The sequence below is a fragment of the Balaenoptera borealis genome (genome assembly GCF_965194805.1).
Source record: "Balaenoptera borealis genome assembly, chromosome: 12".
NCBI lineage: Eukaryota > Metazoa > Chordata > Mammalia > Artiodactyla > Balaenopteridae > Balaenoptera > Balaenoptera borealis.
In genome coordinates, this window is record NC_138869.1 from 61,275,439 (window position 1) to 61,290,825 (window position 15,387).

Sequence of the window (15,387 nt, forward strand, 5' to 3'; positions counted from 1 at the left end):
GAGAATATTCTTGTTTGTTTCTTTTCATTTTTTAAATCCATATTTAGAGATTTCTTTGCTTATGTATGTGTTTCTAGCTTTTTCAGGCAGGTGAGATAGTTCTGGATATGAACTGAACTCTCTGATTGCTTTGACTCTCCTAGTCCTGTCCTGAAAAACTATGTTTTACCTATTACTTTAAGGATGGATCTTAAGATGAGTAAAGGATGAGCATGAGCAGGTAGGGCTAGAATTAGTACGAGTATAAGTTATACTGGTTCCCAGTGCATGTTGTGTGTGTGTAGATGGGAAGGCAGCAGCAGCTCCTGTGGAGGGTAAGTGGTAAGATTTAGTGGAGGCTGACCGTGTTATACGTGGTGTCTTCTCAAATTTTTAAAGAAAATAGTACTGCCCCAAGGGATATATCTAACCAGTTTCATTAAGTAAACATTTTATTGGTATTTCTATTAGCTTTGTTATATTTATATAAGCCAAACTTTATTCCATTCCATTGTTTCTTATATTTTCACTTTTTAGTCTCCATGCTTTGCAACATGGAAAAAAGTTAAGAAGTTGAAAGCTACTCTATTGTGTGACTGATTTAATAAAATGTAAACATGAAATGCAGAATGGTTAAAACTATCCAATTCTGGTTTCTCAGATGTGTATGTGTTGAGCCTTCTAACCCTGGCAATGAAACTCTGAAGGTGTGGGAGGAAAGGAATGTAACAGCACACAACATTCCCTGGGGGAACCTCACTGTCTCTGTGAGTATATGTGAAGTGAAGGCTGGTGCAAACAGTAACCTTGTTATTTAGCTTTTCCTTAGTAAACTTAAATTTCCTTCTTGATTGATGGATATCGTATGTTTTCAGAATATAGAGTTGTGTTGACCAAATAGAAATTACCACATTTTTATTTATCATGTACTGAAGTGTACAGGTTGAAAAGAATGAAGCTGGTAGGAAGGGAGATCAAGATGGACTGTATTTGGCTTCCAAGATATTAATTATTAAAAAGATGTGAATAATCTTCTGGTTTCTAATTCCTCTTGGATTCATAAGTTCATAGGCCTGTGGTTGCTGGTCCACAAATCGACAGTTCCAGCAGCTCTTACCCACTTGTGCCTTCTGTTGATCAGTCCATCTGTTCCAGGAACTGCTTATTTAGAAGATGAGGAATGCTCAGACTGAAACTGTTTACCTTGTAGAGACTAGTGTGACGTCAGCACTGAAGGAAAGGAAAGGAAAAAGGACAGAAACATATAATGAGCACCTACTGGGTACTGAGCACTATTACATACATATTTTTGTATCCTGTTGGGAAATGTTGTCCTAGCCCTAGAGTATCTGTTTTGGACACTTCCCAGGTTGGGATTTAGAAATAAAGATGTCCAGTGATGCTGGCAATATCAATTAAAACCAAGATCCCTTGAGCTTCTCTGGTGCTTTTTATATCATGTAAGCAATTGTAGGTCATTCTTTTCTCTAAGGGTGATAGCTCCTAAATATGTAACTGGAGGGATTTCATCTGAAATTTTATCCCATTGATAATTTACATCTGCACTGTCTGGTACAGTAGTCACTGCCACATGTGTCTATTTAACTGTACATTCAATAAAATTAATTAAAAGTTCAGTTTCTTGGCTTCACTAGCCATGTTCCAAGTGCTCAGTCCCGTCAAGTGACTGACTGCTGGCTGGCTGTACGGGACGGTGCAGATACCTGACATCTTATCATCACGGACAGTTCTGGGGGCAGTGCTGATGTAAAGCACTGTGTGTCAGTAATCAGCTTAGAATAACACTTTACTGTTTTATATTAGAATGATACTTTATTAACTCTATCTCTTTTGTTGTGAAAGAGGTAGAGTTAATAGAGGTGCCCAAATGAAAGTGATTTGTTAAAAAAGCTCATTTCATGATGAATAGGATGTCTTAATATTTTAGATTATGTATATGGTCTTTTCAGTGTATTTTCTTGATATCCATCAGGGCCATGTTAGGTTTTTTTGTGTAGCTATAGCTTTTATTTCTATGATCCATATTGTAAATTGTAGGATTACTAATCTTAGCACGTAGAAATTGAGAATAATGGAAACTTTGACTGTTTTTCTTTCAGTAAACCTGAGTTGTATTTTTAAAATGAGTCTCATTAGAATCTAAGTAAGGAAAAAAAGGACTTCAGTTGCATGTGCCTTTGTTAATCTCTGGTTGCCTTTCAGTTATTTTTCCCCCCAAAGGAAAATCAAGTCAATATATTTCTATAATTGTATTGTATTATGTTATATTATTGACTATATTATTGATTTTATTAATGGAAATATTTCAGTGGTCACTTTACTGCTCACAGTCCCATGCTTTAATCTCACCATCAGAAAAGTCAGAAAAAAAGTCAGAAAAGCCAAACACAGTTTTTATTATTGATTTGAATTTAATAGTATAGCCATCTCTTATTCAGCATTATAAAGGCAGAGTCATAATTTTCTGTCTGTCGCTTTTGTTTTAAGCAACTTGTTCAGAGGTAAAGGAAAGATAGTGAAATTGTTGAACAAGAATGCAAACAAATATTTGGGAATTAATAAAAGGCTTATATATTGAGATATATAAGCCTTTCACTAAAGGAAATAAGGAGTTGAAAGAAAGGAGTGTATGACGTTAATAACTTGACAAAAATACAGTATTTCATTTCAGTGATTTAAGATGCACAGATTTGTCAAACCATGACCTCTCTGAACTCAGGATATGTTTTAAAATTGGTTGTGTATTAATGTTGACTTGATAGTGTTTTTTCTAAGTGGAACATAAAATAATGGTGTGCCTTATGATCAGTAGCATCTTAGAGTCAAAGAAGTTCTTAGTAATTTATTAGCTATCTGAGAATCCCTTTCATCCCTTCCTTTTCTGTTTTTTCCCCTTTTTTCAGGAATGTAAAATCTTTCATGGTACATTTGTAGGATCAGCTTGTAGTCTCCATGGACCTTATATTCCAGATGTGCTCTTTTGGTGTGTCATCTTATTTTTCACAACATTTTTTCTGTCTTCATTCCTCAAGCAATTTAAGACCAAGCGCTATTTTCCTACCAAGGTAATTGGGGTTTAATTTTGGAGTTCTTGTAAGAGTCATGTTTTTAGTTTTCATTTCCTTGGTTTGGTTTATTTCAAAACAATAAGATATTGTTTGAAGTTAGTACTTTATATCATATAGCTATAAAGAGATTATTCATAGTGAAAAGTGTATATTCCATGTCTGAGCTAACAGTAGGAAGACAATGGTATCATGAGAGATGATAGGTTAGTTGTGAAATGTGTTTCTTATCTTTTGCAAAAAATATTAGTTATAAATGTATTTCACTGATACATTGTCACTAATTTAAAACCTCATTCACACTTTCTAGTGGCATATTTTAATCTGTGAAAGATATGAATTATTTAGAAAGGACACATAGTATTTCTGTGTTTATACTAACGAAACCCCTTTAACATAGGTGCGATCGACAATCAGTGACTTTGCTGTGTTTCTCACCATAGTAATAATGGTTGCAATTGACTACCTTGTAGGAGTTCCATCTCCTAAACTTCATGTTCCTGAAAAATTTGAGGTAAGGATTAAAACACTTGGCTATTTGTTACTTGGGAATACCAAACTACTTTAAAGTGAGATACCGCCTCCTAAGTAGTTATTTCTAAAATATGCATAGTCCCTCTGAAGAGCTGATGCTTTGAAAGCAAAAATTATATATATGCCTCATGTATATAAAAAAATGAAAGGATGAACAGAGACAAGTGAACATATTTAGGAAATAAGCAAGAAGGTATCAAAGCTGGCCCATCAGGGAGAGTGAATGAAAATATTCATGGTGAGGAGTTGGGAGTCATTTAAAATTTTTGACCCTGCTCTCATAGCTGGAGTTCACAATATACTTTCCAGGTGAAAGAAACATTCTTTATTCCTTTATAAAGGAGTAACTCAAACTTGAATTTATAAGAGTGGCAAGAGGATCCTCATTAAAATTTTTAGAAGGGTGGTATATCTGACAGTAATTGGAAAGCTTTGTGTAACACTTTCCAGCAGAATCAAGAGAGAATCAATTTTTTTTTCCACAAGAAAAATGATACTTAATCTGAGCATCCATGAACTCTTTGGTTTCATTAGCAAACTACAGTTCTTTTGTATACAGTATATCATGTGCATAACACAGAATCTGTTAATTATTTTCCCTTCTAAGTTAGAGGTGGTAGCTTTTGAATACTTTCTGGAAATTTTTAATAGTCAAGTATTTGTGTCACTGCTTATATTTACATTTAACTAATTATATGACTTCTTTTATAAGCAGAAGATTTAAAGGGAATCAGGAATAAGGAATATAACGAAGATAAATTTAGTCTCTTCTCTCTCTCTCTCTGGGATTGAAAAATAACATTATTTTAAAAACCAGGGTCCTCAAAAGTAGAGGTGGAAAATGATCCAGCAAAATTATATAAATCTATTTATATTTTTATCTAAAAATAAGAAAAATTAAGCTTTATAATATTTATTGTATGAATTTTACTATAAGGATAATTATAAGTAACATAATACATAAAAGAGTATAGCGTCATTGGGTATATATATTTTTTGCTGCTAAGAGTATATAATTTGAAAAGTTTTGGAGACCTTTGTTTAAAAGCATAGATATTGAGCCACTAAAGATTTTAGGCCGTTAAGAGGTGACTATATCAAAGTCATTCTGTTTTTACCAAGTCTTACAAATAGACAAAACTGTAAATTATATTAATGTAATTTCCTGTAATCCTGGTCCCATTTCCTTATTCTGGTTCCAAATATATCCTTGTTATTCATTTATCCAGCTTTCAAGTAGCAAACTGATTTCAAGGGGCTTAAAATACACTTGGGGAAACAAATTAAGAAACAGTTAAGAATATATGCATTGTATAGATAAAACATTTATTCATGTGCAGTATTAAATATAAAGCAGTATAATGTATATCAGTGTGGGAAAATTATAATATCTGAATTCAAAAACAGTAGATTTCCCTTTTGTATTGACAAATGTTTTCATGTAGAAAAAACAGTCTTAATATGAAGTCTAAGTAATAGAAGCATTTAAATTTCAATATATCCAATATCCTCCAAGAATGCTGAACTCTTATGATCTTTAAAAATGTTTTATTATAAAACAAATTTTATGTTACAGCATTGAAATAGATTTTTTTTTTTTTAGAAATTCACGTTCTTTTATTTATTTATTTATTTATTTATGACTGTGTTGAGTCTTCGTTTCTATGCGAGGGCTTTCTCTAGTTGCGGCAAGTGGGGATCACTCTTCATCGCGGAGCGCGGGCCTCTCACCATCGCGGCCTCTCTTGTTGTGGAGCACAGGCTCCAGACGCGCAGGCTCAGTAATTGTGGCTCACGGGCCCAGTTGCTCCGTGGCATGTGGGATCTTCCCAGACCAGGGCTCGAACCCGTGTCCCCTGCATTGGCAGGCAGATTCTCAACCACTGCGCCACCAGGGAAGCCCTGAAATAGATTTTTAAAGTGCCAGATTTTTGTCAGCCAATGCTTTGGAAAAATAGTGTAGCGAGTCCCAGTTCTGCTTTAGTACTGACCCTGACAAGATCACTAGTCTGTAGGATCTCCAAAGCAGTTTAGTTTAGGAGTTGATCTAGTAGGTAGATTGATTTCACTTTATATGAAGTAGATAGGCGTGTGTTGAAAGGATACTCTACTTCACTTATCTATTCCTGCATAACAAACCTCCCAAAACATCATACCTTTAAACGACAACACTTTTTTTTGTTCATAAATCTGCGACAGTTGGGACTAGGCTTAGCTGGGTAGTGCTCTGGTCTCCTGGTTTGAGATCTTTTACGTGGCTGCAGTCTTTATTGCCTTGATGGGAGCATGTCTGGGAGCTCAATTCAGACGGCTGGAGGAGCTGGGTAATTGCCTCCCCCCCGTCTCATCGCATTGTGTCTCATCCTCAAGAAAGCTTATCCAGGCTTACTCAGAGCTTAATCTCAAGGTTCCAAACGGGTTAGAGAAGAAGCAGCAGGGTCCCTTGAGATCAAGACTCAGAAAGCACAGGGTTACTTTGGCCTTATTCGCAGGTTCAAGGGGAGGAAATAGACTCCCCTTCTAGGTGGAAAGAGTGGCTGAGTCACGGGGACAAGAGACCTGCCTCTAGGGATGAGAAGAATTCCTATGGCTGTCTCTGCAAATAATTCACAATATATCCCAATATTTAATCCAGTCCTTTCCAGTCCCTTGGCATTTCTTGGGGTAGACACAGTCTGTGCTGTGGAAATTTTGTGCAGTAGGAGAAGGAAGCTTTTTTTTCTTTCCTTCTTTTAATCTTTAAATGTTTTAACAGCCTACTGATACAAATAGGGGCTGGATCATAAGCCCTTTGGGAGAAAATCCTTGGTGGACCTTATTAATAGCTGCTATTCCAGCTCTGCTTTGTACCATTCTCATCTTTATGGATCAACAAATTACAGCTGTAATCATAAACAGAAAGGAGCACAAGTTGAAGGTAATTTAAAAATTTTGTCCCAAGAATTGTTTCTTTGAGTTGGAGGTGGTGAAAATTAATTTCTTCTCTCTTTATAAGTAGTATAGAGTTTTAACCTAAAAGAACAATATAGGCTTACAAATATTCATGTTTGTTTCACTTTTCAGAAAGGAGCTGGCTATCACCTTGACTTGCTCGTGGTTGGTGTTATGTTGGGAGTTTGCTCTGTCATGGGACTTCCATGGTTTGTGGCTGCAACAGTGTTGTCAATAAGTCATGTCAACAGCCTAAAAGTTGAATCTGAATGTTCTGCTCCAGGGGAACAACCCAAGTTTTTGGGAATTCGTGAACAGCGGGTTACAGGGCTAATGATTTTTATTCTAATGGGCCTGTCTGTGTTCATGACTTCAGTACTAAAGGTAAAAATCTCTTTATTGCATTGTTTTAAAATCTTTCTTTATCATAAAATTTACATTTGGTTGTATGAAAATGAAACATTAAAATATCTAAAATTAGTTTCATTTCCTAGAATTTACTTGGAAAATAATATTTTGGAATGGTGGTTAGTATAGTAGGCATCAGTGTTAGATTGTATCCTTTTAAAAAATCATGTAAAAGGGTAGTATTAAAGACTATAGAGTTTTGGAAGGAGTTAATCCATGGCTTAGTTATGACCTAAAAGAAGAATATACCAGAGGATTTTATAAGCATATTGGAAGAAGTAATATTGAAAGATAGATGAAGCAGTTATTTGACCAAAATGTAAAAAATAATATTGCTATTAATTGAATTAATACATTCTTCCTGACAAAGAACGTATTAATGAAATGAATGTATTAAATGAAATATAAGTAGTAGCACTCATTAGGAAAACAAAAAGAGCTAATACTATAAATGAAGCATGTAAGAAATTATACTTTATGATAAATGTCTTTTAGTCACATCTGATCTTTACTGTACACATTCTACCTAATTAGTGATTTAATAAAAAACAATAACCATAGCAAACGTAGCTAAGTATCTAATCTTAAATTTTCTATTCATCATGGAAGAGCTCAACTCCATTTCTTTTGGTGTTTCAGTTATGTTTGTTGTAAAGAAAATTAATAAGTAAAAAGTTGTAAACTATTTATAAATTAGGGTACAAACGTGGAGTGTGTATGTGTGTGTGTGTTACATATTAATTAGAAAAATTGTAGTTAACACTAGAATTCTTTGGCCTCCTTTCATGGAGCCAATTAATTGACCAAATATTTGTTGAGTACTTTCTGTGCTATTAAGTACTGAGGCAACAATAATAAATAGGACACATTATTGTCTACTTTGAAAAACTTGGCAATCTACTTGGTGAAACAGATAGGCAAATGGGCAATTACTGCATAGTGGTGAGTATATTGTTAGAGGTGCTTGGGACAAGAGGAGAAATATATAGTGCAGTCTTATGGGGATGCTGCGTCTCCTGATGAAGGTTGCCCTTTACATTTTTTAAGTAGTTCTAAAAATTTTTAAGTATTAACTGCATATAGGCAAAAAAATTCAAGTAGAATATCAAGAAAGCTCTAAAATAAAAAGTTAGTCTATTTTCTCTCACTTTCCAAAAGCAACTCTCCAGAAGTAAACTTTTTACTCCTTTGTTTTTTAAGTTATTTTGTTAGTTAGCACCATTATAGATCTATATACTTTTATAATTTTATTATTCACTTTATTATCTTTAGACTGAATCTCTTTGCCTAAGACAGTGATTCTTAAAGTCTAGTCCAAGGACCTCTGGGAGTCCCTGACACTCTCTCCGGGGTCTGCAAGAGCCTCCCTTTCCCAGTTATGTGACTGTGTTGAGGCCGGGTTGTCTTCATAGACTTTGGCCAGAACGATGTATTGTAGCAGATTTAATGCAGGTGCAGATATGAGAGTGTAGTTGTCTTCTGTTAAGCCACCCACTAAAGAGATTTACAGAAATACAGAACAGCACTATCCTTCTCACTTAATCTTATGTTCTTTGGAAATTATAGTTTTCCAGTAAAAATATGTTTTTTATATTAACTTGTAATAGGTTTATTATTATTTCAAAATGAGTTTAAAAATAACCATTGGGACTTCCCTGTTGGCGCAGTGGTTAAGAATCTGCCTGCCAATGCAGAGGACACGGGTTTGATCCCTGTTCTGGGAAGATCCCACATACTGTGGAGCAACTAAGCCCGTGCGCCACAACTGCTGAGTCCACGTGCTGCAACTACTGAAGCCCGTGCGCCTAGAGCCCATGCTCTGCAACAAGAGAAGCCACTGCAATGAGAAGCCTGCTCACTGCAACAAAGAGTAGTCCCTGCCCTCTGCAACTAGGGAAAGCCCGCATGCAGCAACCCAGTGCAGCCAAAAATAAATAAAATAAAAAAACTATTTAAAAATTTTCTTTTAATTTCTAATATGGTGAATATCTATCTATTTCCCACATACCTATATACCTAACTATTTATATATCTACATCTCTCTCTCTCTCTCTCTCTATATATATATATATATAGAATCCACATAAAAGTATTTGGGGGGAGGGTCCTCAGTACTTTTTAGGAGTATAAAGGGGTCCTGAGACCAAAAACTTGAGAGCCTCTGACCTTAGTTTATGTCTTTCATGAGGATTTACCCCAAACATCCCATTCTCCCTTTCATCCGTTGTTTTTGGTTGGCTGTGTTTTTAGTTTTATTATTATTGTAAAGGTTACCAACATTTACACTCTGTGCTTTTTCTGTAAGTTAAATTATAGCAATGTAAGCCCTCTGGGAACACGTAATCAGTATTATGATGAAATAAATATTCGCTGAGGACTAGGCAGTGTGATCAGCCTGCGTGGAGGCAGAAATAACCCTTATTTCCCCAAACTCCTGCTGTTTCAGAATAATAGCCCAAGCCGTAAGACCTGAGAAGTTTTCTTAATATTTGTTGACTTCTCTTACTTAAAAAAAAGTACATATACAGGTTCCACTTTTTCTTGTATTTCTTTTTTGTATTGCTAAAGGAATTCCTTGAGTAATTTTTTCATGTCTGGTACCATAATTAGTAAACTTTCAGAGTTCTTGCATGTTTCAAAATTACCCTCTATGATTGATAGATGGATATTCATTTCAAGGTTCAAATTTATTTTTCTTTGAGTCTTAAAGTTATTGTTGCCTAGAGATCAGTGGTTCTAGTAAGAGGTCTGATATCTATTTGGTTTTTGTGTCTTCAGAAGCATCTTTTTCCTTTCTAGAAGCTACCAAAATGTCCTTTTTACTCTTAGAGTTTGGAAATTTCACTAGGATATTTAGGTAAATAGAGACTTTTAATTCACCTTTCTTCTCTCTCTGTGGGTCATTTTACTCTAGAAACTTGTGCCTTTAACTGTGGGAATGTTCTTCAGTTGTTTATTTCCTCTTCTCTATTTTCTCTTAGATATTTCTTCACTTTCAATTAGACAGATACTAGACTTTCCAGATATGTTGTTACATTCCTCTTCTCTACTCTCTCTCACTGTTAAAATTTCCTCCATTTTCCTTATCATTTTATTGATCTCTTTAGTCTTATCAAAATCATTGTTACAAAATTCTTTTAAATTATTTTGATAATTGTATCTTAATTTCTGGGAGGTTTTTTTTTTTTCCATTGGTTATTCATTTTTTGTAGCATTCTGAAGTTGCTTTATGGATTAAATATTTTCTTGAGATTCCCTGAGGATATTGATTAGATTTTTGATATGTTTTCTTTTCTCCCACGGTCCTTAGTTAAGGACATACGAGGTTGTTTAGTAGAGAATGAGTGTGATTCTCCTCTGGCTGTTAGGTCTTTTTTCCTTATAGGTCTCTCCCTTGGGTGAGTGCTGATTGTGGTGTTTGAATCAATGAATGGGGCCTGTTGCTGGCTTTCCTGTGGGATGCCTGGGCATGGACTAGGTAGGCAGTTTGGGATCCCCCTAACTGCCAAAGTAACAAGGACATTTTTTTTTGCAGGATGGTGTTTATTTATTATACGTATTCAGTAAATGGTATTGTATAGCAGTCACTGTAGTGGTAGTGATAGTAATAATAATGGCTAACACTTTTTGAGTGATTGATATGTACCATGTGTTTCTCTGAGTATTTTATGAGTTTGAAGTTTTTTCATCTTCAAGGCAATCTGATACAGAAACTGAAACAGAGAGGTTAAGGCTCAAGAAGAGGTTAACTGGGTTTTTAAGCCAAGTAGTCTGTAGTGCCTGTGCTCTTAGCCACAGAACACAGTCCCTTCTTAGGGGGAAACATGTAGATGGTGAATGATTCTTCAAGGAGGTGATTGTTTACTGGCATTTTTCTTTGTTATAGAAAAGTCTCATCACTGAAAGATCTTTTAACTCTATCTCATAGGCACTGACTATGTTTTTATGTATTTTGTATGTGAAATTGTTCTGGTAACATGGGTTCTAATTGTGGTCATTTTACTTATAGTTTATTCCAATGCCTGTTCTATATGGTGTTTTCCTCTACATGGGAGTTTCCTCATTAAAAGGAATCCAGGCAAGTCTTAAGCATTTAATAACTTTGTAAAAAAAACTTAAACATTTTGTATTTGCAATGATTGTTTTTGTGATGGTAGTGATTTTTTCTCTGATATTTTGGGGACAGGTTAACTAGTGACTTCAAATCCACATTTTCCAAGTAATTATTGCTTACTGCACATTTTTTTTTTCCCCCGAGAGTGAGATCATGAACTGTTATGTCCTTACCTATTTTTAATTGAAGCTAATGAAAGGTAACTATCAATGAAGACTAGTATAGTAAGAGGGAGGATCAAAAGGATTGGAATGGGGGAAAAGGGGCTGTTTCTGACATGTTAGAACAGCAGTTTCAGTTGCTTAAAAAGAAAATGTAGGTATTAGTCTTCTATAACCATGGTAATACCTGCCATTTGTATGGTGCAGTACAGCTTATAGAGCCTAGTATACAGATGATTTTCTGTGATCCTCAAAACAACTTTGGGATACGAAAGGAGGAAATACTAATTTTGTAAATCATGAAACAGAAATAGACTTACTGAAGGTTTTTAAGTAAGCAATGGAGCCAAGGCTAGAATCTAGTGTTTTCACTACTGTTTTGTCTTATTTATAGTATTTCTTGGGAAACAAGCTGATAGAATGAATTAGGATTTGTGTGAATCCAGCCTTAGTGTAGAACGTGTAGCTGCTCAGGCAGGGTTGGCACCACTCACCCAGTCCCGGCCGTGAGCAGCGTGTGGTCCCGAGCTGCCGGCTTCTGGCTGCCGGGTATCTCAGACGCACCAGCGTTTTTTTTTTTCAACACAGTCCAGTATCTACTCTCCAGTGGTCAAGAGATGATCTCATTAACTCAGTTGATTGTTTTACAACAATTTTGTGAGGTATGTAGGGCTGATCTTATTCCCGGTTTATAAATGAGGAAATTAAAGCTCAAAAGGACCAAGGAATTGGCTCATAGTTTCCTTTTCACTGGGTGAAAAATTAGTAATTGTTACCTCAGGTTACTTTCATAAAATTGGTAATGTTAGACTTAGAAAGTACCTTGGGAGATTGTTACTCTTTTATTTTACATATTAGAACACAAGGTCAGAGAGATTAAATGACTTGTGCATTTTATTATAGCAGATAAATTTATCGAAATATTTTAATTCCCCAATTTAAAACATTTTGACTTGAGTTTTCTGATTAATGAATTACATTTGTTTAAGTGGTTGCCTTGATTTTTATTTTTTCCTCCTTGGATCAAGATGTTGCAAACTGAAACATTCTCCTGTGTTATCACGGCATATCAGGGAAGTTAGAGTTTAAATCACAAAACTCTAAAGTAGAATACAGTTTCTTTTCCTAAGTAGCAGAAATGAAATTTTTGTTGAAAACTTTTTCTTGTTTTGCTTTCCATTCGATATGCAGTTTTTTGACCGTATAAAATTATTTGGAATGCCCGCTAAGCACCAGCCCGACCTGATTTACCTCCGCTACGTGCCGCTTTGGAAGGTCCACGTCTTCACAGTCGTCCAGCTCACCTGTCTGATCCTCTTGTGGGTGATAAAGGCTTCGGCTGCTGCAGTAGTTTTTCCCATGATGGTAAGATTTTTTTTTTTCAGACTTAATCAGTAATTAATAACATTTTTGTGTGTTTTGGTAGTACTTATCTTACTAATATTTATAATTGACTTTGAGAAAAGGATTTTAAGCACCTTAGGTGTTTTGAAATGTGAATTAGCCCTTTCTAGCTATGAAACCAATAGTTTTCAAAATTGAATTTGCTTGTCATTTTCTAATTTTGGTTTGTTTTTGATTTTTACTCCTTGGGTATAGAACACTGTTCTGTATTTTTAAACAACTTCAGAGTTTAGGACGTTTATGAAGCAAATGTGATAGCCTAACTTAAAAGCCAGAGCAACCAGAGCAACATGGTTCTTTAATAGGTTATTTCAATACATCTTTTTCAGAAATTAATAGATCTAGAAGTCAAAAAGTAATAAAGATTATAGATGATATTAATAATTCATTACATTATCATATAATTTAATAATTATTCATAATTTAATCATTAAATTATCACATTTCAAAATTGCATTTTGCAAATAGGGAATATTCATCCTTTGTAAATATTATGCAGAAGTTGCTTTATGTACATGGCCACAAAGAAAATCTTTAAAAATTAAAAAGTTGAGAAAATTATGCAGTTAATATTCCCTGATCACAAATAAATTAAATTACAAATGAATAGTGAAAAGTCACTAAAAAATATTCAGTATTTAGAAATTAAATTCTGAAATAAGCCCTGGGTGGAAAACTGAGTTAAAAAAACCATTGTGGAGATACTGAAATGAATAACTTTTTATCTATGAGATAGAGCTAAAGTTATACTCGTAGGAAAATGTGTACCCTTCCTTGCCCTTATTTTTTCAAGAAGACTTAAAATAAATGCAACCAAGTTTTTTATTTATAAAGATCAATAATGGATAAACTCATTAGTAAAGAAGAACATGAGAGAGCAAAATATACAAGATTAAGAAAGAGAAAAGATACATAATAACCACAGCTATGGAAGAGATTTGAGGGGTTTTCTTAAAACAGTACATGAATCTATAGCAGTAAATAATGAACATCTAGAGTAGAGGTCAATAAACTTTTTTATGTAAAGGGTCAGATAGTAAATATTTTCGGCTTTGTAGGCCACTAGAATATTATACAGACACTTATATAACGAGAGAAGTTTCCATAATTTTTTATTGATAAAATTCAAAATAATTGTACGGTTTTAGTTTTTTTTTTTTTAATGAAAGACTGCTAATGAGAAGAATGGAAATTTTTCACTTGGGACAATATTTCACTTAATTGGAGTTAAAAGTTTACTGTTCCTCTCATCAAATCAGTTCTAAATGTTCATCTGTAAAAGCTAGTCTTAGCTCACAAGCCATACAAAACAGGTGGTGGAAAGGATTTATCCCAGGGGCTTGTGGTTTGCCTACCCCTGATGTAGAGGAAAAAGCCCACTATTTACTACTGTTATTTGATATGAATTGAAAGTTCTAACTGTGATGTGAGATAAGAGTAATATAATAATTGGTATAAAGAGAAGATAACATTATTTGTTGGTAATGTGATTGTATACCTATTAACCCAAATGACTCAAAAAAGACTAAAATCTCTAATAGAATTAATTAGAATTTTGTTAGGGTGGCTGGATACCAGAAAACATGAAAATTAGTATGCAGGCTCTATCTTAGTAATAATGCTAAAAATTGAAATGAAAAAAATTTTATTCACAATAGTGGCCAAACACTATAAAATAGTTAATAAATTTAAAAGGAAAAACCTACTTAAAGAAAAAAAACTTTACAATAATATTTGTATTAGTTTCTTAGGGCTGCTATAACAAAGTATCACAAACTCGTTGGCTTAAAGCAACAGAAATTTGTGCCACAGTCCTGGAGGCCAGAAGTCAGAAATCAAGGTTTGGACAGGGCCCTGCTCCCTCCAGAACCTGCAGGGGAATCCTTCTTTGCCTCCTTCTAGGTTTTGCTGACAGTCTTTGGCATTCCCTTGGCTTGCAGCTGCATAGCTCCAATGTGCCTTTGTGGTTGCTTGTGTTCTCCATGTGTGTCATTGTGTCTTCACGTGACCATTTTAAGAGGACACCAGACACACTGCATGAGGAGCCTATTCTCTCCAGTATGACCTATTCTTAATCAATGACATCTGCAACAATCCTGCTTCCAAATAAAGTCATATTATGAGGTATTAGGGGCTGGGACTTAAATATTTTCATGGGAGACACAAGTCAACCCTTAACAATATTGAAGGACATAAAATTAAGACCTGAACAGATAGAAATATATACCATGTTCTTTGTTTTGCATACTAAGTATTATAAAAATGTCACTTCCAAGTATGAAGCCTACTAGTTTTATTTGCATGTGTGTTTGTGTGGGGGTGGGGGTTGGTATCAGTGTGAACTGGGTAATTTTAAAGTTTATAGAGAAAAATAGATACCAGAGCCACAACAACATGGATGGTAGAAATATTCTGTGTCTTACTGGGGTGTGCTTTACAAGAGTACATGTATTTTTCAAAAGCATTAAACTCTACACCTGATATTTTTTTATTTACTATATTTAAATTGTATATTAATGAAAAGATAAAGATATAATAAATACCAGAGAATAACAAAACAAAGATAATTATAATTCAGAATTCCTGGCTGGGTCCGGGGGTGAGGGGCTTCACTGTTCCTGTGCTGATACCATAGTGTTTTGATAACTGAATATTTACAAATTGCTGTCAAGTCAGCATAGCTAATACAGTATGAAATTGGCATAGGAATTGACAAATAGATCAGAAAAACAGAGTCCAGAAAAAAATGAGTCCAGAAATTTGTAAGAAT

At 34.6% G+C, this 15,387-nt stretch overlaps 1 protein-coding gene across 13 annotated transcripts in view; it reads left to right on the forward strand.

Annotated features, from left to right (window-relative positions):
• The window catches only part of SLC4A7 (solute carrier family 4 member 7), a 119,106-nt gene that overhangs the window by 89,630 nt on the left and 14,089 nt on the right, over positions 1-15,387 (forward strand). For all 13 annotated transcript variants that reach the window (XM_082346456.1, XM_082346457.1, XM_082346458.1 and 10 more), the window contains 7 exons: positions 641-746; positions 2,904-3,065; positions 3,466-3,579; positions 6,355-6,516; positions 6,663-6,914; positions 10,948-11,016; positions 12,405-12,578. In XM_082346456.1, the coding sequence (XP_082202582.1) occupies positions 641-746; positions 2,904-3,065; positions 3,466-3,579; positions 6,355-6,516; positions 6,663-6,914; positions 10,948-11,016; positions 12,405-12,578 (1,039 nt within the window). The remainder of the gene's footprint in view (positions 1-640; positions 747-2,903; positions 3,066-3,465; positions 3,580-6,354; positions 6,517-6,662; positions 6,915-10,947; positions 11,017-12,404; positions 12,579-15,387) is intronic.